The sequence below is a fragment of the Phoenix dactylifera genome, chromosome 3, assembly GCF_051530095.1.
Source record: "Phoenix dactylifera cultivar Ajwa chromosome 3, Ajwa_hap1_PhDact_Kaust_v1.1, whole genome shotgun sequence".
Lineage (NCBI taxonomy): Eukaryota > Viridiplantae > Streptophyta > Magnoliopsida > Arecales > Arecaceae > Phoenix > Phoenix dactylifera.
Genome location: NC_143192.1, coordinates 7,567,966 through 7,590,382, shown reverse-complemented (window position 1 = coordinate 7,590,382; position 22,417 = coordinate 7,567,966). Strand labels below are relative to the sequence as shown.

Genomic DNA, 22,417 nt, shown 5'->3' with positions numbered 1-22,417 from the left:
ACAATTCTACTTGTAAACTTTTTATTGTTTTCTTCGTCAGACGATGATTACAGAACTGACTATTGTTCGCTGGGAAGCTTGGTGGAGCCATGTTTCTAATATTCTTGGCACATGAGCAGTTAGACTTCAATGTGATATAATTGCCCAAAGCATTCTAAGTTTCTAACTATCCCTGATTGAGGCGAGAAATTTAGACAGTTTAAAATGGTAGTCATTGAATCCTATGCATGGTTTGCCGTACCGGTCGGTACGGGCCGGTACATACCGGTACCGGATCCTACCAGTACGGTACAACTACATATTTCGGTACCGAACCGTACCGGCCCGTACCGACCGGTACCGATGCGTATCGGCCCGAACCGACCAGTCCGTACCGGCTTCAATTTTTTTTTGGTTTTTAGCCCCATCGGTACAGTACCGGTTCGGCTCGGTTTGGTTCGGCATCGTACCGGTACCGATGCCCACCGGTACGTCGGTATTGTCGGTACCGCGTACCTTGGTCCTATGAAGCAAGAAACACAAAAACATGTAATTTCTAAGTGAGAGCTATTAATTTAAGTTCACCCATAAACGCTTAAAAGTGCTACTAAAGGAAGACCTAGACTTCAGATACCTGGATCGACTATAGTTTGGATTCTCAAGTGAAACTCAGCCTGTAGCCACTATTTTCTTGTTTTATACTTCTTTAGTTATCTGGGAGTGTTTCTGGCTAGGTGCTCGAATAAAAGCACTTTATCATTTCATTTTAATTTCTCCTGTATGAGAGCCCTATAACTATAAGGATTTTGTTAGGAAAATCAGCTTCTGTAAGAACTATTTGCAGACTATTTCACAAGGCTTTAGATTTCGATGTTGACTAGAACAATAGTCATGTTACTATAGTTATACAGAATTGTGTGTCATTCCCATACATATTAAAAAAATTCGTTTATTGTGTTTTAGAAGCTTTTCTGTACAGGATCTGAAGAATCAATATTTTACAATTGCAAAGATTTGAAGGACAAAGAAATCACTTGTGAACTACTAAAATGCCCACCCTATATTGGTTAGCAAAAGAACTTTTCTACTAGCGTGCAAGTCATTTATATGTAACATAACCAAATTGAAACAAGCAAGTTGTAGTTTTTCTTTATATTCTTCTTTTCCTTTGTGTGTTCTTCCTCTACCACACCACATCACTTCCAGAATGAAAGCTAAATCAATCAAGAACCTTCATAAAACCAAGAACTTCCATAAAACCAAGAACATCCATTCAAAATTTTTGGCAAATTTAAGTATTTCTATTTTCCAATTCCAGATCTGCCTCCTAGCGATTTGAATGATGAACTTGTTATTGAGCTATGATGCCGGATAGTAATGACTTTATTCATTATCCTTTTAGTAATGCTTTTACTAGTCATCTTCATTTTTTTTTTTGGTAGACAGTCATCCTCAATTTTTCACGAGTCATTTCCATGAATGTCATCTAAATCTCCTCTGGATATTAGAATTCTTACACCTATACTAGGGAGATGTCCAAAAATTTAGTTCCCTATCAAGGACCCAATGGAAATCTAGACTTGTCACCCAATGATTTAAGCTAGAGAGATGAAAGTCTAATTCGAGAATAGCTTGTATACAAGTGCACTTAATACTAATATGATCTTACCTAAAGAAAGATTGAATCTAGAAAAACCATTAGGAATCTGGTAAAGTCATTTCAGGATATGGTAGAAATGATGATTGCTGATAGAAGTTCGAGATTTAGGTGAAGTTAAAATCTTAAAAGAAAGTTCAGATTATCAGATAATAGTGGATTTAGTGAATCTACTTCCATTTCGATATATAAATAAATCCTGCATAAAACTGAGCAAGTATCCTTTCATATTAAAAGGTAAATGTTACTTCTATGCCTTAAATTCTCAGCTTACTTTGAGTGAATTTGGCAGTAAAAAATCTTCTTCTCTACCTTAATGAAAGGAATCTACTACATCATAATGCCGTCCAACTTTGGTTTCATCCATTTTCTGTTCAAATATAGCTTAATATTTAACAGTTTCATAAAACCACCAAATTGTAGTTCCTTCTTTTGGCTACATGGCTAGTTGGCTACTAGTGACTCTATATCTACACATTCTTTTCTGCATCTAATCTCAGGAAAAAAGTGCTCTGATAGATTTTACAAAAGAAATAAGGCATCACCTGGTCTAGATTTTGTTCTGACTCAGCAGAATTATCAGGCTTAGCCAAAGAAGCTTTTACCAAAGAAGAGAAGTAAACCTTCTCTATTTTTTTATCTTTGCTAGGCACTTCAACCTCATCAATATAAGCTACACGAAGAGATGGGTACCTGCCAAATAAACATAGTTAGATTAGAAATTTCAGATATCAGCCAAACAAGTATATTCCCAACATAGTCAGTTGAAAACTTGAAATACACAAAAATCACTGAAAACCCAGAAAATGAATCCCAATAGACAGTAAATAGCTTTATTGTAAACAAAAAAAGGTGAAAAAAAAGGAAAAGAGATACCCTCAACCACAAATTTTTTTTTTAAAAAAATGGTGAATTTATCAAAATTCAAAATATTAACGATATAAAAATGTGTCAAGCAAATGACAAAGTCTATATGGAAAAGTTAAAATTGCCATAATCATAACAAATAACTAGATTGATAAGATATGGTTTACTGTAATAAAACATCATATTATTATCAATCGTCTGCCCAAGGTTTTAAATATTGGTGGGACCGTGGAGCATCCACCATCCCTAGGTGTCGGGACAAGATGAGAGGAAATGGACAGGGATGGGACAGGACATCCACTGTCCCACGTGTCGGTAGATAAGGCACCCCATTCTACAAAAAAACTGTAACAACCCAGGACCTCACCCAAAATGGCTAGCCGGAAAGTTATTATTTGGATTCCTTGATCCTGTATAAGTACCCAAGATCTACCCAGCGAATAACCGATGTGGGACTAAACACACGCCTGCACGGGTCCTCACATACTCCCCCCGTTCAAGCCCTGACGTCCTCGTCAGGCTAAGGGTTCAAATCCATTCAAATTTAATCACAAACACCACGATCGGTCCGTGGTCAACCCCAATGGATCCGTGCTGCAGTGTCCCCTAGTCCACATAAGTTATGTGCCGGGTCCGCTCTGATACCATTTGTAACAACCCAGGACCTCACCCAAAATGGCTAGCCGGAAAGTTATTATTTGGATTCCTTGATCCTGTATAAGTACCCAAGATCTACCCAGCGAATAACCGATGTGGGACTAAACACACGCCCGCACGGGTCCTCACAAAAACCAGAATGGCCCTATCCCACAATATTTAAAACCTTGCATCCACCTAATAATATTAGAAGTTCCTTGTACATACGTTGTCATGAGCTTAAGAATATCTTGTGCATGAGGATCTCCAGACCGTTTGTGAATACCATATTGCTGGCAGGACACCACATATGTGAACTTCATATCAGCTACAGCTTGGCATTGTGCCCATAAAGATCTTTCTAGTTTTGAATGTTCCTCAGACATTAATTCAGCTGCTTTATAGCCTTCCATAAGATCTGAAATATAGCATAAAACAGGAGGCAAAAAGATAAATCATAGCAAAACCTCTTGGGAGCAGCTTATAACATTGATGTCATATAATCAGAACAGTAAATGTATTAGAGTACCTTCATCTTCAGCCATATCTAGAAAAGCTTGAAGTTCCAAAGCTTTGCGATAGTACATCATTCCCCTAACTGGAGATTGCATCAGTAATCAGCAAGTGATAAGAATCTCATATTTAGTCTTAGAGGAAAAAATTGTAGCTACAAGAAGCAAGTAAAGATATTTGATACAGAAAATGAAGGGACATCTCTAGTGAAGCTATATACAAACTGAAGTATACCTGTTCGAGTCAAAGTTTGGCCCCTATAAGATGCCCAAAGACGAAGTTCCTCTTCTAATTCTTCGCTACCTCGAAGTTCTTCTTCTGTTTTGCATATACGCTCGAGGAAGTTGGTCCATTCATCTATAATTTGAAGCAAAATAGATCAATTTCAGATTTGATGCTGTGTTGACTATACAATTAACTTTGTAACAGTCCCAAGCATGGTATGCTGAACCGGCCGTACCGGCCTGTTTAGCCCATACCGAACCAGTCCGGTCCCTGACCGGTCCGGTACAATGGTGGAAAATAGTTTTGGCTCTCGAATTGGACTGATTCGCACCGGTACAATGCAGTACCGGACTTGTACCGGTGGGAACTGGACCGATTTGCACCAGTCCACGCAGAGAAGCACGCCCCGCATGGGGAAACATGCCCGCGCGTGGGCGAGTGGGGATCGCGGGGAAGCGTGCTTGCACGCGAGCGCGTGCAGGGAATAAATTAACCGCGCCCGCACGTGCTGGAAACTGCGTAGGCGTGCGCTCCTGCAGCAGATCGGTTCGGTACGGCCCGAACCAGTACCAAACCGGTCCGGGTCGCCACCAGTATGCCGACCGGTACCGGTTCGGCGTACCTTGGTCCCAAGATAACTTGAGAGAACTAGCAATAAAAAATGTTGATAAACCTGGATAGATTTTCTGCAAATAGAAAAGGATGGAGACTCCATCTTCATTTGGCTCTTCAAGGTTATGTAAGGAGAAAAGAACATCCTCGTTGTAGTAGGGTGTCAAAACACTGCAGAGGTGTTAAGTTACAATGTCAAACAAAATTATTTTCAAAGGAACCATACAGAGAAAGAAAGAAACATTAAACTTAATAAAAAGTAAGATTCCGGTTGCCTAACATCATTGTCATCAAGCTAGATAAACTTCTATAGTTCTGGTCCTTCTGGATGTAAGAAATTGCTATTCCAGACTGTATAACATGGTGGATATTGGAGTATGAAATAAAGCAATAAATGGAAAGTTAAGGAGGTTACAGGTATATCTAGAAACTGGATGTAGAAATTAAAGTGGTCCAAAAAAGTCAAAAGTTTAAAATAGGAGAATTACCTTTTTGATGGTAAGAAGACGGTAGCATAAATTTAATCAATATGTGTGATGACATGAGTATAGCTCAGCTTTACGGATCATTCAATAAGCCATGTTTCAAAATGTTTTATGCTCAGCCCTTGAGTCTCGACCTGACGTGAATTGGTACCACATGCCCAATCAGTAGCTTTTGGACAAAAGAGGGGGTCTGCCATGATATCTATAAGACCTATAACTGGAAGGTGATTCAGCGACCTTTTTTTTTTTTATTAATTGTTTTACCTCATGCTATTAGAGAGCAACCATTCAAGGTTTTTCTAGATTTAGCAAAACTTCACATGAAGAGGATCAAGGCTGGATTTCATATAGGAAAACTGCATTCATCTCTAGATTTTAGATTAGCTAAAGAGCCAAATTAAGCTGCAATCTCATACATAATAATAGGTGAAGATATGGACATTTAGTTTTTACAATCAGAAATGTTGGATCTTTTCATATAAGAAGAGCAATGCCAGATCCAGGATGGTGAAACAGATATACCCTTATCTAGGCCTTTTCACAAAAGGTATTCTCATTTCTCTTCGGCTGAAAGAAGACTTATCCATGTTTGTTATTGCTTCTGTTTTGTGTGGAAAAGGAAAAGCTAAAAGCTAGGCTTTCTAGCTTCTTCTAAAAGTGCTTTTCTAATTCAGAATTTGAGATAATTTTACCAAAAAAGTGCTTAGCTGATTTAAAAGTGACAAAATTACTCTTTTTTTAAGAAATACCTCGACATGACCTTGGCGGACACTTATATTTCGTACATGCAGAGGACGAGCTAAATGACATTCCAGATATTATGGCAAGAGAAAAATAATATATTGAACATATACCCTACTAATCAGAATAAATATGGCTAAAAGCACTGAATTAGCTAATAGCTAAAGAAATTAACACATAGATGCAACTAAGTGCAGAATGCAGTCTAAGTAGCAGGAAACTGATTTCCAGGAAACTTACGAAAATGAAAGCATGTTACGAACTTTTGGGGCATCAGGCATATCCATAAACAAAGAATTACTGAAGAAAGAAATACGCCTTCTCGCTTCTAAGTTAGATGGTACATCCATTGCAGATTCCTTCACAGTAAGCAGAAGATAGAGCCTTTTGATCTGTAATCAACAAACAAAAAGCAACCTTTAACTTAGGAACTAAAGCCTAGATCTTATAAGCTTAAGAAAACAGTACCTTTTCTGTCCAAGCATCTGATTCTGGTGTTGGAAAGTTGATAGCTCCAGCTGATGCAAATAACTGAACCTGGTGCTCCAAAGGGGTCAAGCCCTCGTTCCTTCCATGTGAGCCACCATGGCTGGAATCCAGGAGACTGCCACTGCCAAAGAACAAAGAGGCAAAATTTATAATTGCCACACTATTTTGGATGCAAAATAGGGTTTATTCAACAGGCACTTTAAATTTTAGTTTAAAGACATGCAGTCAACTATAAGCAGTTTGACTAAGGTGATGTTCAGAGAACCAACATGCTACTTGATTCTTCATGTTCTTGCCTGTTCAGTTTGCCAATGACTGTGTGAATACCAGGATAATCATTATGTATAAAGAGTTCTTACAGAACAAAGTCACCATCGCATTGACTAGATTTCACTTCTGTCAAAACTAAAGGTACCTAAAGAGAAGAATCTTTTAGGTAGAGGGATATCCATTTAGAACATGGAAGCTTCCACGTACGGCAGCAGCAACCAAGGCTTTTTTCATCAAGATGGTATTCATTGTGAAACAAAAATCAAGTCAAGAAGGTTCCATAAAAGGATCAAGTTGAACTTTATCACCGTCTTCCAAAATGAAGCCAAATCTTCTGAAAGAAGTTTGGTTAAGATTGCCCAATATTTGCAGCCTTATAGACTGAACTGACTTATAGAAGCCACGAGATGGATACAGACACTCTCAATATTTGTCATATAGACATAATGACAAGGATCTTCCCACAATGAGGTCTAATATTGACACTATATTGGGCATATTGACATTATATCAGTATGGTACCAGTACGAGGTCCAGTACTGAGATTGCGAATTTTGACTAGCCGGGTTATTGACGTAGGGTCCTACTCCAACAATTTCAACCCCTAGGGCTCCAAAAATAAGTTAAAGACATGAGCATACATAATTAAAACTTGAATGAGATATAAGCATGTAAATGGTTATTCCAAATTTTAAGTTGGTAATCAATAGTCAAATCAGATACAAAACTTTATAAAACATAAAATAATCATTTAGCATGACCAAAAAATGGCATGATTAACTCATTAACTAAGCAAGGTCTTATAGATGCTGCTTATCGATCAAAGCTTTAATCAAAATATATCATCCATAAATGCCACCCTTACCTACAATTATGTCTTATGTATCATGTATGTTATAATATATAAGCTAAAAGAAAATATAAACATATCAAATGACTCAATATTATGAAGGATATAAAATCTTTTCTATACATATAAGTTTCTTCATGAGAAAAGAATCTCAAACTATCCTACACAAGATTTGCAGTATCACCACAAACTGCCCGGTCGGAGCGTACCGAGCCGAACCAGAAGAAAAACGACATGGTTTCCTCCTATAATTAGAAAAATGCACTGAACTGGTGCCAACCGCTCCGAACCGAGCGGTTCGGAGCGGAATCGGCGTGAACCGCCTAGTTCGTATCAGTTCGGTCTCGTCTCACCCCTTCCATAATAATTTAAGAGCCTTCACACCCCCCTCTCTTCATTTTTCTCTCAGAAATCCCACAAAAATCAAAATAAAATGCTGATTTTGCCAATAAAATGTGAGATCCAAGCTTATTTAAAGGTATTCTCACTCTCCCCCTCTCTCTACTTCCTTTATTTAAGGCTGAATATCAGCAAAAAAAATGAAAAATTAGAGGTCATAACAAAAATTTTTGATTTTGGCATGACTTCATGATATATTGTAGATCTATGGATTATCCACATAATGATACTAAAATCTTTAACTTTTGTTAAATCTGTGATTTTTAAATTCAAAAATATATCCTCGATTAAAAAAATAAAATAATAAAATAATAGACAAAAAATAATTATTAAATTAGAAGCTTGTTTAGGGGTATGCAAACTGCTCTTGGCCTAAATTTAGTATCCATTATTCAAGTTTGGACGTGATCATGTACATAGTGGCTTAGGTCCGAATTTGAATAGAATTAAGAAAATTAGCATCTATAGTAGAATGCTACATGGATCTGAGCTCAAATTAATTTACTAAATTTTTTATATTTAAAAATTATTTTTTAATATAAACTGATTAAAAATATATAATTAATAAAAATAAAAATTAGTATTATGTATAGGTAATTTAGAAGTATATTTTGAAGTAGAAAACATATTTTTCTGAATTTTTGGAATTTAAAATTATTTTTTGATTTAAAAATTATCAAAATATATAATAATATTAAAATAAGAAAAAATAGCACTATGTGTAGATAATTTAAAAGTATTTTCTGAAGTAGAAAGTATATTTTTTTATTATAGCAAAATTTTACCATTTTTAAATAATTAACTGACATGTACTCGACAATCCTATAAGAATGAATACACCAAGAAGAAAGAATGATTCAAAATATAACATTGGTTGGGACCATGGACAAATACTTCCGGATTAACATCACTGCAGGTGCAACTGGTGCGGCATAGAGTTCAAGAGAGAAAGAGTCACCCGCTTGAAATAGCACTTGGCTGGTGGTTACGCCGATGTACCCATATACCAGAAATGCCCATAAAAGATTCGATAGTTGATGGAGAAGTACTTCGCTAATTTCAGAGCAACAAAGAAAAGAGCTGCCCAAAAGAGGGTGGAGGTGGACTGCCGAGCAGCAGAGCCATCTTTCTATCACTTTAGAAAGCCAAAGGAGGCTTCCATTCCAAATAACAAGGCACAGATTCAAGTTGCCATTTAAGCGAGCTTGGATGATCAATGGCAGTAGAACGAGGTGGCCAGTTATAGAGCTCGGTTTGGGTCCTCATAGTACGAGTTAGGCTCTAGTTTTGGGACTGATGGGGCATATTCAAAGTTCAAGAGGACCTCCTCAATTAGGAAGATTATCAGTAGAGGCAGTGGTTGTATTGCATCAATACTGGAGGCTTTTAGCAGCAGAAAAAAGTCTTCCAGAGAGATTACACCTAGAGCCACCATCCATGACCTAGAACACCCATCCTTCAGTAGAGATTCGAAGCAGTAGAGGATTGACATTATGCTGAAGAAGGATAAGAAGGATATGTTGTGAGCTATTGCATCCTAGTTCCACTTCAGCCATATCCTAGCGAATGTGGCATCAACATGTTCTATAGGTTTGCCATTTCCTCTATACAGGTTGCCGATCCGAGTGTAGATCCTCGGAGACCAAAGGACATCTACCATAAATAACCAGCACCAAGTGGGTTCATAGAAAACTTTTACCACCAAACATATTAAGTTCGAAAATAACCTGCACAACATTCCTTTTGGTTGATTTTCAGATATGATCTCAAGTTAGCCTGATCTAAAATCCTACTGAATGATTTTTTAGTTTGATATATTTTAATTCTAATAATTATTTATTGACCTTAAAAGTAACTTTAAAAGATTGTGGCATCCCTGTAGTAAAAAATGCACATGCAAACACAGTTGCATGTTAATCAGGCCAAATTTTTATGTCTTCGGATAAAATCAAAAACTGCATCTGAAGTTAGTGTAAATCCGAAATCAACCCAACCAAAACTATCTGTTTGGATTACTTCTTCATATATGGTATGCAGGGCTGATCCACAAAAGCTCTCGAGAAAATATAATTCTGGCAACCATCCTGTTTTTTGAAATAAATTTTTGAATTAAATCTTAATAAAAATATCTCAAAAATGAGTCTTTGGAGAGAAACAACAATGGTATATAACTAGTTATACTACTTTTCTTTAATGAGGGGCGAAGCTAGGGATTAAAGCAGGGTATTCTACAACACTAGGTTAAAGCAGTCTTTTCAACTCTAGCATTCCTGGGCGAAGTATGGGACATATTTTCTAACAAGGTAGTATTTGCATCATGCACATGCTTCAGTTATTAATATCAAGTATTTACTTTTATAACTAAACAATATCGTAGATATGCATACGAATGTTTTCAAACAACAAACAAATGAAAATAAATTAAGAAACCTTTCTACATGATAGAGTTGGTTGAACCGTACTGAATTAGACCGGTCGATTACCAGCACAGTTCAGTTCACCTATTATATTCGGTTTGGCAGATAAAATCATCGCTCGACGCTCTGCTTTGTCCCTTTCTCATTTCTTTCGAAACCCTAAACCAAAAAGTTCTCCACGCTAGCCAATTTTCGACGACAGTGACGATGCCACAGGCAGCCAAGTCTCTCTCTCTCTCCCTCTATCCCTCACTCTCCCGGTACCCACAGACCTTGACATCTACTATACTATCTTAAAGAACTCATTTAAAGTAATGCACATTTCCTAACCACTGTTTCACTCTTTTCTTTTCATGGCTCTCTCTACTCTTCAATACAACACCATCCCCAAAACATGCAGTCCAGTAGATACTCAACATAATCTCAGCAGTTCCATTGGTGCAAGAACATGAGATTCAGCTCTGTCCTCCATGTAGCAAGAACTCTCTCAAGGAAATAGTGAAGCAATTGAGTTCTGATATATTACAATGAAATACCTTATCTATAACCTTGAAAACAATGACAGCATTTGTATCATCGCATAGTGCATTGCAATAACCAAATCCATCGTGTACAGGTTGACATTGAATGAGTTAATCTTCAAAACTAAATTTTCCAAAAGCTGCCAATGGCTCAGGGCAAGGTTCGCCGTACCGGTACCGAACCCCGTACCGGTGCCGCACTAGTATAGACGTACCAAGTGTCGGTACGGTATGGTATGCGGTACGCCAGGCGTACCGACATTGGTGTACCGATACCGGTACCCATCGGTACGGGTACGATACGCTTGGTACCGACCGGTACCGATTGGTACAGCGAACCTTGGCTCAGGGGAAATCCCTAACTTTCAGAGCATATTTATCAAGAAGCAAGTTCAGAAAGGCTGCAAATGTGCCATAGCCAACCATACAAAATTAACAAAATACAAACAGTATAGATACACAAAGGCATGGCCCTAAAATATAGAATGCAAATACAAGGTCAGACTAAAATAATGCATTTATTTGATTGAATTTAAAACAAACTAATATGTAAAATGTCGAACTTCCATACCTAGAGAGTTGGTCCTCCATTATATCCCTTGTAAAAACCTCCAACATGTCTTGAAAAAGGAGGACAACCTGACCCTTGTCTTCTTGCTTGTTATCCATCTGCAATGACAAGAATTCGACCACAAAGATAAACCCAAGAAAAATACTACTTAACATATAGGTCAAAATAGAAAAATTGAAGTTAAATATACATACCAAACATCCAAGCAACTTGACAAAAGAATCATAGAGACTCGGCAGAGCACTCAAATTCAAATTTGCTGTCAGTGTATTATCAGCTATACGATCATCAACTATATCAAATATACTTTTTATGACCCTGTAAATAACCGATGAAAAGACAAGAGAAAATGGAAAATTTGAGAATAGCTAAATTCTGATGCGAGAAAGAATAATTTCTAACAGACATGACTAAAACAATAGAAGCCATGAGCACAAAAAAAGAAAAAGAAAACAAAGAGCAGACCAAGTATGATTGCATACTTCTTCTCATTCCGTCCTTCAACCAAGTAATTAATAATGTTCTTAACTGATGCATAGCATTCACGAACAGCATAAGACATATAACTATCTGCATCAAGTCTCTTTTTCAGCTCCCGATCTTTATTTTTGCTATCTGTAGCCATGTCCAGTGCTATCGGGATCTAACATCAAATAAAGATTCAAGAACTTAGTATGTGGACCTAAAAGACTCATCTTTCAATGAAGCTAACCAACAATTACCTTGCTGGCAAGCAAGAAAGGAGGCCACTGAACAAGGTCAAGACCCCTATCTGCCCAATATGGAACAAGCAACAAGTCCATTTCCCTGTATTCAATTTAAGATAGAAATTTTGGTATATTTGACAATCATAATATAAGACCAGAAACACTTTCTCACACACATACAAGATACAACTATGTAGGTCTTCATGCTACCTGTTGCTTATTAGATCTTCTTTTCGGAAACTTGTGATTATTGTGTTCCACATTTGAGCAAATCTCGCTGCCTGCTTCTCCTTAATAACATCTGGCATCTGAAATACTTAACAGTATTCAGTTAATTAGGCACAGCATAGAGGTCTTGAAAATAGTTTAGTGCACTTTAGGAATAACTACCACAGAAAGTGGGGTCTAAAGAGGGAGCGACAGGTATAAGGAACGAGACCTGAGCAAATTTGCGGGACAAACAAGCTTTTAGGCCCTTCTCTTTGTTTGCATCAGATTTTTCCACAGGAACTAAACGCGCATTAAAAGCACCAGGTAGTGACTGAAATCGGGATCTTAACATTCCTAAAGTTCGAATCTGGACCAAGTAAGAAAATAAAAATAGGGCTCATGAAGCTATGTTCAGCCACTGAGGAACAATGTATTCTCAGTACATCATATGCATATGACAAGAATAAAATGCATAACAGGTGAAGTTTTAATCAGTTGAATTCTAAGCATATAATACAGAATGAAGTGTATTTATATAAAAATATATACATATGCATACATATATGTATTATATAAATAGACAAATTTAATATTAACATTAATTACTTGCACATTGTCTTCCCATTGAGCATATGGAACAAATACAATCCACATTACAACATGTTATAATTAGTTTCTGAATAAATATTTTTTTCTTAAAAGGAGATTCTTTTTTAATGCATCGAGTTTCATTTGTCACATAAACTACTGGAACTTTTGGGCTTTAGATATCACGTGACCTTTATCTATCTTGATCTAACAATACCATAACCAGCAGCTTTACTAAAAGCAACAGGAAATTCACTACTAGCAATTCACAATTTTTTACCTCGAAGATTACTTGAAACCTCAATGAAATTCTGAACACAGGGACCAAAAAAATTTAAGTTTGGCATACATATGACACAATGGCAATTGCTCTGAGCTGGTGAGTTTTTAGGTTTGCTGAAAGACTAGAACGATCACTCTAATGTAGAGACAGAAAATAATTGTGGGAAGCAGAATTCTCAGCTTTTTGCCGCATAATATTCATTCTAATTCATCTACCAAGCTGCAAAGCCAGATAAGTTGAAGATGCCATATGTTTGGACTTAATTGTTCACAAGAACAAGACAAGAAACTATTGATCAGATCAGAAATGTAATCATTAACTACTTGACGATAGTAAAATGACTCCAAAAATCCTATATACTTTCTCAATAGGACATCTTTTCTAAGGCTTCAAATTTTCCTGAATATAATAATTGGATACCAAATCACAGACACGTTATATTTTAATTGCACAGAACTTTTCTCATCTCTCAAATTGTACTGCCAGGAGATATTGATATGTTTTATCAAATAGAGCTTACAATCAAATGGAGTACTAATAATAGAATCTAACAAAATATTTGATCAGATGGTCTTTGTGGTGTTATATTCATGACCATTTGGCCAGTACCTTGTTGAGGATAAAAATAAGAACTAAAAATGTCATCATGCTTGCCTGCTTAAACAGAAGTACCCCATTGCCCACCCTGTCATACCAATTCAAATAATACCATACATGATCAGGTAGATATTAAACAAACAGTGATTCAATTTCACGAAGCAAGCAACAACATGATAGAGTTTATAGGAAGGAACTTCAAAACAAAAAGAAAAAAAGTTTCAACCAGAAGTTATTCACCAACCTCACCAAGACGACGGCACGCACCATAGACACCACCAAGTAAGGTGGAGAATATTGCATACCAGATTTGCGTATCCATGAAATAAACCTGCGAGGCACAAAAAAGGAAAAAACTTGATAAAACTGAAAAGGAAAAAGGAAAAATGATTAGACCAGGCTGGTAAAAGAAGCATACAAGAATGATTGGGGCCCAAAGTGCAATCACAACGCCGATATTATTCTTTGCTGCCAAAACAAAAAAAAGGGAAAAAAATATATGTTTGCAGAAACAGCAAAATATGAACCATTTTGTTATTTTACCTTGGGGAAAAAACTCGTGCCACTGAAAAGTTGTTATTGGTGTTCTCATGATATCTTTTGTGGGACCTACAAGAGGCTTGATCTGCAATTAACTATGGCTGTAAGAATCATTTTCGAAAATGAAGTGTCGAAATAACGTTGAAATAAAATCTTCAATATTCACTTAACAAGTGCAACAAATAGAGGATAAGCTGGGGCACAAAAACATGTATTCATATGACAGTATCTGAGTTCTCATAGATCATATATTACCAAGGAATGCTGAACCGGCCCGTACCGGCCGGCTCAGCTCGTACCGCACCGGACCGGTTGGTACGGGCCGGTTCAGCCGTACCGAACCGGTGTCGACCAGTCTGGTTCGGCGTTATAAAATGGTTCCGGCCCTATGGGGCCGAAACTATAGTGGTACCGGATCTAAACCGGCCAAAATCGGCCGATACCATATGCGTACAAGACAGAACCAAACCTTCAGGTATGGCTAGAAACCAATGCGAACCGCACCGATTCCGGTGCCACAGCGCGCCGCATGGATGTGGCTTCACAGCGCGAGCGTTAAGACGACCGGTTCGGTACTGGTCCGAACCGGTACCTAACCGGTATCGGTGCCGACCCGTACGTTGATCGATACCGGTTCGGCGATCCTTGTATATTACACAATCATATCTAACGTCCTCCGAATCGGTACCATGACCCGCACTGGTCGGCGTCTGCTATGATTCGATACCAATTCGGTGCCGAACCGAACCAGTAGAGCGTGCCGGTTCACGGATCAGCATGTCCTAATTTTTTTGGAGTTTTCAAAAAAATTTAATTGGTAATCACGCTTTTCGAACTTTTCTATGAATTTAAGTCAAATTTGATTTTTTTTTATTTTTTTTGTTTTATAATGTTTCTATGATCCCGATTTAACCTAAATAATGCATCGTATTGCTTTAAAATGATACAAATTATAAAATGAACAACATAAAATATTCTTAAATTAAGTGGTGATGTGAAAATTAAAAAATAATACAATCAATTACATACTTTTAAATTTCTACATGCCGATATCTAAAATCGGATCGAGTGACAATACCTCTCGTAGATATCTGGATCATCAGCATAATCAGAAGACACACCAACCCACCCCTCTAACCAAGCGGTATTGTAATATTATACATTCATCCCATAAAGAATGCGCGTCGGATTATAAGCACTCTCGGATCTCTCACTGAAGCTGTGGCTCGGAGAGGTGTCGTCTAGCTGATAATACGGCTGTGAAGGAGCCCATCCGAATATGCCGACGGCAAAATCCAACCCGTAAGATGCTTTCGAGTTGCGTAGGTTAGTAGGGTAGCCACCGGAAGATACCTCAAACGCACTATATCTATATTCATATGGGTTATAGGTTTTCTATGGCAGCAGGTAATTGGATCCAGTATACGACTCGGAACTGGATAGCCTATGGATTCTACTCCACGTACGATGATGCCGAAAAAAATAAAAAGGGGAAGACCAACTCCATGAGCAATCCAAAACCACCCAGGACTTTGAGAATACTAATAATCCCAAATACCCAAGGACAAGGACAAGGACAATGGATAGATAAAAACTCACCACCCAAAGAAATCCAGTCAAGGGATACAGAGTTTGATAGAAAAAAACTCAACAGGATGTCGGGCTATGATCACGATGAAAAGGATTGTTCTCTTCGTCCTCATGTGAATCTTCTTCCTCTGATTCATGATTTGGGAAATTATGTCTCAAAGTTTGAAGACGCGCCAAATTTTGTTGAAGCCGCTGCACTTCCCTCCGTAATTCTTCATTCTCAGCATCACGAAGATCCTGCTCGTGGTTTGGTCCTTCAACTTGCTGCCCTCTTCGACCACGACCTCGAGTAGCCATGACGACCTGGGAGGCTTTGAGATCAAATTTGATGTCGGGAAAAATAAAAAAGAGAAGACCAACTCCACAAGCAATCCAAAACACCCAAAAATTTGAGAATCATGGTAATCCAAAATTTCCAAGGACAAGAACAATGGATAGATAAAAACTTACCACCCAAAGGAATCCACCCAAAAGATCAGAGTTTGATAGTAAAGAAAACTCACCACCCAAAGAAATCCACCATAGGGATATAGAGTTCTAGTGATCACCACTCAGACAATATCCCTGAGATAGAGAGCATGAACACGCTCACCACCTAAAATAACACCTAGAGATACAGAACACCCAAAAGAACAAGGAACTCACCAAGCCAAAGACTTAATCCTTAATTCACTGAAACTTCAAATTAAATTTTGAAAACATAACATAGGGCATGCCTTTATATAGGCACGTTTGGAGTGCTCTTCAAGCAATACAATATATAATTCTAAACTTAGGGTGAAAGACAAAATACCATAAATAGGTGTTTTCTAAGTAGGCGTCCCATAAAAAACATACCATATATTGGCGTCCCAAAATTAGCCTTTGCTTAGGCATTAACTAAAAAACAAATTGCCATAAAAAAATTTTCTTTTTGGCTCCCCCGTGTCATGCGAGGTCATCTGCAGCTGAATCGTGTCCTCCTAAATGATCGCAAGGAATCGTATCCTCGCAGACTCTACCAAATCGTGCATCGTGGTCCTTATCCTGTGTAGTATGCATAAACTAGAACTTACCGGTGAATCAAAAACCATCCTACGGCTATCTCATAAATAGTGGTCTCCTGTCCTCCACTTCCTCCTTGGCCAACAGATCCATGACCACCAGAATTGTCATCACTGCTTTCTCAGAACTCCTCAACGCTTTTCATTGGGGCTGTGCCCTTTGTTTTTCTTTTTTGGTGTGCTGGGCAGCTACTTTCTTTCCTTTTTGCCTCTATCTAGCTTTGTCGCCCCCCTGACCGAGTCGATTGAATAGCGTAGTGACCTCGTCTAAGCATCTTTCGATCATATCTATGAGAAGATGTCTCAAACGAAGAGTCATATAGTGACTTGCTCTCCTATCTGTGGCTGATCAACAGAAAGAACATGTGAAATATTGCGCTCAGCCCATTGTCGTGGAGGCATTCCTGCCTCGTCATGCTCCAGCTCTTGCTGATGGCCTATAAGCCATCCGATCAAAGGATCATCCTCATCATTAACGAAAGTACTATGGATCAGATTTGTATATTTGAGCTCTAGTTTCTCTTGAATGCACTTTAGCCTCAACCTCAAATTGTAGTGAACATATACAAGATCGTTGAGACCAAGGTACATTGAACCAATATCGGTAGGCGAACCGGTCGCCTACCAAACCGGTTCGAGACCGGTTTGTACTAGAACCGATCCGGTACTAACCAATCTTTGTTTATTTTTTATTTTTGGTTCACGGACGCGCCAGAGCTGGCCACGGAGTGGCATTAAATGCCACTGTGGCATTTATGGCCCGCGCAGGGCGATTCCCCCGCCCGTGGAATTGCGCCCGCGCGTGGTGGAACAGCGTGCAGAAACACGCGATGGAACCGCACGTCCTAGGGGGATCCGTGCGCGGGTGCATGGCCCCGCGACTGCACGGGGCGCTATGCCCCGAGGGAGCGCGTGGCCTGAAAAGGCCACGCGTTCTCACACCACAGCGCGTGCGCGCTGTGGTTTAAAATCTACAGCGCGCATTGTGGTTAAAAAAAAGGTACCGATGCTAACCGGCCGGTTCGCACCGGTACGGGCCGGTACGAGACCGGTATGCAGCTGGTTCGCATGCGCACCGGTCGGTACCAGTCCGAAAACAGCTGAAACCGGTACCCAGACTGCTAGAACCGAATTTTGGTCTGTGAAAAAGGACTAAATTTTGGTCTGTGAAAATTCTGTGCTAATAATAGAATATACCAGTTAACTTACACATCACTTAAGTTAAATTATTTCTTTTAGACATAGGGCCACGACTTCTGGATCATGCTCCATTTTGTAAATAATATTATGCAGAGCGTCCAAAAGTTCGTCATCCATACCAATTTTAGTTATATTGTACTGGAACCGAGGGTTCAGGTTGTATGCTGCATATAGGAGAGACCGTCTTAGTAAAATTATATAAGTATAGAAGCAATCTAATTTTTAATGTTCTTGCTTACCTGCTAGATGCAAGTTCCTACCCATTTGGTAGTCCCACCACTGCTCAATGATGCCGATGTATTCCTGGGCATGGGCTGGATCTTTCTCCATGATCTAAGCCTTTACCCTCTCCATCATGTGATACAGAAAGCCCATCTAAGGATACCACTCAGTATCTACGGCCCAAAGCACTTCATATAATGGTATGATAGCCTTCAATATCGCAGTGGCCCGCTGCCAGATTGTCTACCTCGTCACCAAGTCTTCGACATTACTCCTTTCAATGTCGTGCTGGGCATATCTAATTTTCTGCCACTCGAGACTGACAAACATCTGACATGGAGACGCTTTCTTCTTAAGAAGGCTATAAAATACAACGTAGTTGGTAGCAAACTGTGTGAATTCTAATCTCAAAATCTCTTCTCCTGCATCGAGTCGGCATAGAACCGGTCGGTTCTAGCTCGAAAAGGACTAGTTCCGGCCGGTCCCTTTGCGGTTCCGGCCCCTACGGGCTAGAACCGAATTTAAATAGCATATCGACCCGGTTTCGCATAGGGTCGGCTCGGTACTACCTGAGCTGGGCGGTTCGGCCTGATTTGGTAGACCTTGATCATATCTTTTCATCGTAAGACAAACAATCATTGGACACAAGGTCCGCCGTACCGTTACCGGTCAGCGTACCGGTGGCAGCCTAGAGCAGTACGTACCGGTCTCATACCGGGCTCGTACCGGTCTCGATTGAATGGCCGGATTTTAGATTCCGACGGTTTTTTTTTCTTGAAGTTGTCTCTGTTGGATCTTATTGTGTGAAATTAAGTGAAGTTTGATGTTTTTTTAGTGCATTTTTTATGATTTTTGATGTTTCTATGTTTAGGTTTAGGATTGAAAATAAATGATGCATCTTATTACTTCCATTCTAAATGATACAAATGATAAAATAATACACAAAATATCTTCAAATTAAGATGCACAACATTTTAAAAAAGAAGTGGCCGTTGTCGGCCACTTCTTTTTTAAACATGCTGTGGCCTTTCGGCCATAGTAAAAGAAGTGGCCGTCAACGGCCACTTCGTTTGAAAAACCATAGCACGCCATACTGTGGTTTAAAAAAATTTGAAAATCTGACGTACCGGTTCGCACCGGTACGTCACCGATACATGGCCGGTATCGACTGGTACAGAAGATGTACAGGTCGGTTCTCCAAAAAAATCAACCCGATACCGGATTCCACGGTGATTCAGTACCGATTCGGGGCGGTACCGGTACGTACCGGCCGGTACAGGCCGGTACGGTAGACCCTGATTAGACATGTTAAAAATACAATGCAATAGGGCAGTCAATAAATAACTTAAGTTACCAAACAAATACATTGCATATCCAATAGACTCTACCTCCTCTTCTCAATGTTCTTATTGTCATAGAAAATTCTCTTTAAATAATAGTATATTACACTATTAGAGATTGTTAGAGCTTAATGACTAAATTTTTTAATAATTCTCTGACCTCCAAGATATCCATTCTCTATTAAGTGTTCAAATTTTTGAAAACTGTTGGAATTTTTATCTCCTTATATTCCTATTTTTTCTCTTCAATTATTTCCTTCTTTCCTAGATTTAATTATAACTTCAAAAATCTCTGCATTTTCTTGAACTTTTTATATGTTCACATAATTCTTTTGTCAGTTTGAATATCAAATTTTTCATTCTTTCTCCTTGAGCTGCACAACATACTTGGAGCACCCTGGCCCGCTATCACCATCTGTCCTATTCAATTCCAAAACTTGGATTCCAGCAAGATTTTTCCACATTTTACTCATTACACTCCAACTATTAAGGCGAGGACCTGTGTAATTGTATGTTTAGTCCCAAACCTTGAGCATTGAGAGGTTCTAAATACTTAATCAAGGTTGAAGATCCTAATTAATAACTTCTGGCTAGCCTTTTAGGGTAAGATTGGGGATCATTACAAATGGTATCAAAGCCGACCCAACCTATAACCAACATGAACTTGGGGATACTGCAGTTCAGGCTTTTCAGGTTCTAACTACAAGCCATTGTAGTATTTATGTTTTCGATTGGAACATTCCTCGACAAGGATGGCAAGATTTAAAGTGGAGCATGATAGGAATAATATAGAAATGTTCTTGGTCTCACATCGGTTGCATATTGATGAGATTGTGGATACTTAAGCAAGGCCTAGTACCCAAAGTAATATGTTTTACCATCCTTTTTTAGGTGAGGACCTAGGTTGTTATAGTTAACAACTCAAGTACCTTACCATCTCAAACTCATTAAACTTCTCATATTCTCAGACTTCTCATTTCAACCTTCCTCCTAAATCCTAATATCTCACTATGGTAATTAGTCCCTGTAATCAACACGCACTAGTAGTTGATTTTGCTCAACAGTCTTCTCGAGGTCATTATTGTGGTCATGGACTAGAGAATTTTATGAAAACATGATATACAAAAAATACACACCGAGATACAAGATTGATACAATGCAAGCAAAACTTTCACCTCGATTAATCATACAAAGGTTAAGAATATAGCTTACATGGATAGTTAGATTGCACAAATTAGTGGAGCCGCACTCCCGACGGATGCAAAAGTACAACCTCTAACTTTTATACCAATGCTAAATTCCACTTGGATCCGATTCACTCTCTAGAAGACCTTGATCTAAACTCGCTCTATCATACAAACTCAAGAGAGCATGGAATGTGGTACCACCTTGGATTGCCTCGTTCGAGGCATCATGAACTACCAGGTTCAAGGCGTAACGAACCGAACCATAGAAGAATCAGGACGGTTCCACCCTTCGATTCAGAACACAGCTACAACCACTCCGAATAGAGCGGTTTAGAGCGGTACTAGTGCAAACCATCTGATTCGCATAGGTACTGAGCAATTCGACCCCTCCCTTTAGTAATAGTAGAGAGATGCCTCGGAGGGCCTCCCATGCCTTCTCATGCCTCTTCTTCTCTTTTTCTTAAGAAAACCCCAAAAATCAGGAGATTTCCATGATTAAATGCCAGATCCAAGCCAAAATAATGTAATCTGGCTCTCCACCTCTTCATATCTTCATTTTTCTCCTTTTTGAGACCGAAAAACAAAAATAAAATGAAAAAATAGAAGGTAGTCATGCCAAATTTTTTGATTTTGGCAAAATTTCATGATATAATGTAGAACTATGGATTATCTACACAATCCCATTAAAATCATTAATTTTCATCCAATTTTTAATTTTTAAAATAAAAATATATTTTTGCATTAACAACAAAAAAATAATAGTCAAAAAAATTGGTGCCAATTTGTTCAAATTTGGGTACAATCATGTGCATGGTGGCGTAGGCCTAAAAATTTAAATAAAATTGAGAAATAAGTGACTTTCCATGCATTCCAACTGGATGAGAAAAATATATGTAGCATCAATGGTAGATGCTACACATATCTGAGTTCAAATTAATTTTCTAAATTTTTGATATTTAAAATTTATTTTTTTAATTTTAAAAATTATTAAAAATATATAATTAACATATATAATTAACATATAAAATAAAAAATTAGTACAATGTATAGATAATTCAGAAGTATTTTCTAAATTAGAAAATATATTTTTGTATCCCAACAAAATCTCTGTTTTAAAATAAATAATAAAATGACATGCCCAATAAACTTGCTGGAATGGATCCATATAGGAACAATATTTCGGAGCATGGGTAGATGCTTTTAGGTCAACATTATTGGAAGTGCAATTGGCACAACACATTATTCGAGGGAGGAATAATCAGGTTGAAGCCACATCTAGTTGGTGGTTACCCCAATCATGGTACGCCGTACCCGTACCGGTAGGCATATCGGTCGCCTATCGGACCAGTACGGTTTCGGTTCGGACCGATTTGAATCGGTCCGAACCGACAACGTGCTCGCGGAAAAAATTCTGCGAAGCGCATAGCGCGCGTAGGCACGCGCGGACGTGCTCCCGCTATGTTAAATGCCACATAGTGGTATTAAATGCCCCGCACGAGCGCGCGCTGTGCAGGGAACCGCGCCCAGACATGGTGTCCAGTGCGGGAAACCATGCCCAGGCGCGAGGCGCTCTGCCTTGCACGCGCGTACTAGTGCGAACCGGTCCAATTTGCACCGATATCAGGCTGGTATGGGTGCGAACCGGTCCAAATCGCACTAGTATCGGGCTTGACCGCTC

General features: G+C 38.6%; 1 protein-coding gene across 1 annotated transcript in view; it reads right to left on the bottom strand.

Annotated features, from left to right (window-relative positions):
• LOC103710535 (callose synthase 3-like) overlaps nucleotides 1–22,417 on the bottom strand; it is a 116,164-nt gene that overhangs the window by 41,036 nt on the left and 52,711 nt on the right. The window contains exons 19-34 of the mRNA XM_088717639.1: nucleotides 14,161–14,242; nucleotides 14,036–14,085; nucleotides 13,862–13,948; nucleotides 12,379–12,516; nucleotides 12,150–12,247; nucleotides 11,955–12,039; nucleotides 11,715–11,875; nucleotides 11,427–11,550; nucleotides 11,233–11,330; nucleotides 6,184–6,325; nucleotides 5,956–6,107; nucleotides 4,551–4,660; nucleotides 3,887–4,009; nucleotides 3,669–3,737; nucleotides 3,368–3,557; nucleotides 2,182–2,329 (exon numbers count right to left, since the gene is read on the bottom strand). Coding sequence (XP_088573765.1) covers nucleotides 2,182–2,329; nucleotides 3,368–3,557; nucleotides 3,669–3,737; nucleotides 3,887–4,009; nucleotides 4,551–4,660; nucleotides 5,956–6,107; nucleotides 6,184–6,325; nucleotides 11,233–11,330; nucleotides 11,427–11,550; nucleotides 11,715–11,875; nucleotides 11,955–12,039; nucleotides 12,150–12,247; nucleotides 12,379–12,516; nucleotides 13,862–13,948; nucleotides 14,036–14,085; nucleotides 14,161–14,242 — 1,857 coding nt within the window. The remainder of the gene's footprint in view (nucleotides 1–2,181; nucleotides 2,330–3,367; nucleotides 3,558–3,668; nucleotides 3,738–3,886; nucleotides 4,010–4,550; nucleotides 4,661–5,955; nucleotides 6,108–6,183; nucleotides 6,326–11,232; nucleotides 11,331–11,426; nucleotides 11,551–11,714; nucleotides 11,876–11,954; nucleotides 12,040–12,149; nucleotides 12,248–12,378; nucleotides 12,517–13,861; nucleotides 13,949–14,035; nucleotides 14,086–14,160; nucleotides 14,243–22,417) is intronic.